Below are 1,096 nucleotides of genomic sequence, written 5' to 3'. Positions count from 1 at the left end.
GGGGGTGGTGAGGGGACAGCTGTTCCCTCTTTTGCCCCCGCTGGGGGTGGGGAGAGAGAAGACGCGGACCGGAGAGGCTCCCAAAACGCTGGAGGCCGCAGCCTATGGACCCCCGAAACCCCTTGGCAGCGGTCGTTCGGAGGTGACAGCGCCCGATTCGGGTGAGGACCAGCCCCTGGGGGGGGGGGGGCAGGCGGAGGGACAGGTGGCCCGGACCGCGCGGAGGCCGGGGATCGGGCTCGCTCACCTTCTCCTGCGCGCGCGTGAGCTTCTTCTGCACGTTGCTGGCAATCTTCCCTGCCGTCACCCCCTTGCTGCCCATCTCGGCCATCGCGGCTCAGGCCTCGCCCGGTGGCGGGCACCGATCTCCCAGCCCCCAGCCCCTAGCCGCGCGTCCGGCCCCGGCTCCGGCTCCACGCCGCGCACGAGACAGCCGAGCCGACTGACGGAGGCGGAGCGTGCGCCCGGCGAGCGAGCGAGCCGGCGAGCGACGCGGGGACCCAGGGAGGGAAGGAGCGAGGGAGGGGCAGGGAGGAGGGGCCGGGCTTCGGGCGGCGGTCAGCGCCCCCCGCCCGCCCCCTCTGGACTAGACTCTGCCTTTTAAAGGGCCATTGCGGGCGCGGGAACACTTGGCTAAGAAGGAGGGAGCGGTGCGCGCGGGTGCCGGGAGCTGCGGCCCACTGGGACTCCTAGGACGCTCCTAAGACACCGCCCCGGGGCGGAGAATAAGATGCCAGTCCTCCCGGGAGAGGAGGCCGGTTTGAGATCGGTGCGTTCAAACACGGGGTTTAAGTGCTGCGAGTGGTGCGTGCCCCTGGAATCGGAGAGTCCCGGCTGCGAGCCTGTGGCAAGAGCCCACTTTCCTGCCTGGGGCTGGGCTCTGGCCACACCCTGGACGTTCCGCCTCCTCCTGGCCTATAGACTCACCGGTTTCCACCTGGGTTCTCTGGGGGCCTCTGGGACAACTTCACATCTCTGTCCCTGGCACCTAGTGCCATGACAACCAGGCGCTCCATCTTCCCATTTGCTTATTATTATTATTATTATTATTATTATTATTATTATTATCGTAACAACAATTTAACATTACTGAGCT

The 1,096-nt window shown here is 66.1% G+C and overlaps 1 protein-coding gene across 26 annotated transcripts in view; it reads right to left on the bottom strand.

The window, feature by feature from the left end:
- Positions 1-508, bottom strand: part of BIN1 (bridging integrator 1) — a 55,800-nt gene extending 55,292 nt beyond the window's left edge. For 4 of the 26 annotated variants that reach the window (XM_034654366.1, XM_034654363.1, XM_034654367.1 and 1 more), the window contains exon 1: positions 248-507. In XM_034654366.1, coding sequence (XP_034510257.1) covers positions 248-331 — 84 coding nt within the window. In that variant the 5' untranslated portion in view covers positions 332-507. Of the gene's footprint in view, positions 1-247 lie in introns of all 26 variants that reach the window. The other 22 variants (XM_019807713.2, XM_019807712.2, XM_011234443.3 and 19 more) reach the window with 11 other exon arrangements.
- Positions 509-1,096: the final 588 nt, after the last annotated feature.

The sequence above is a fragment of the Ailuropoda melanoleuca genome, chromosome 2, assembly GCF_002007445.2.
Source record: "Ailuropoda melanoleuca isolate Jingjing chromosome 2, ASM200744v2, whole genome shotgun sequence".
NCBI classification, from domain to species: Eukaryota; Metazoa; Chordata; class Mammalia; order Carnivora; family Ursidae; genus Ailuropoda; species Ailuropoda melanoleuca.
This window is presented reverse-complemented; position numbering and strand designations above follow the sequence as displayed.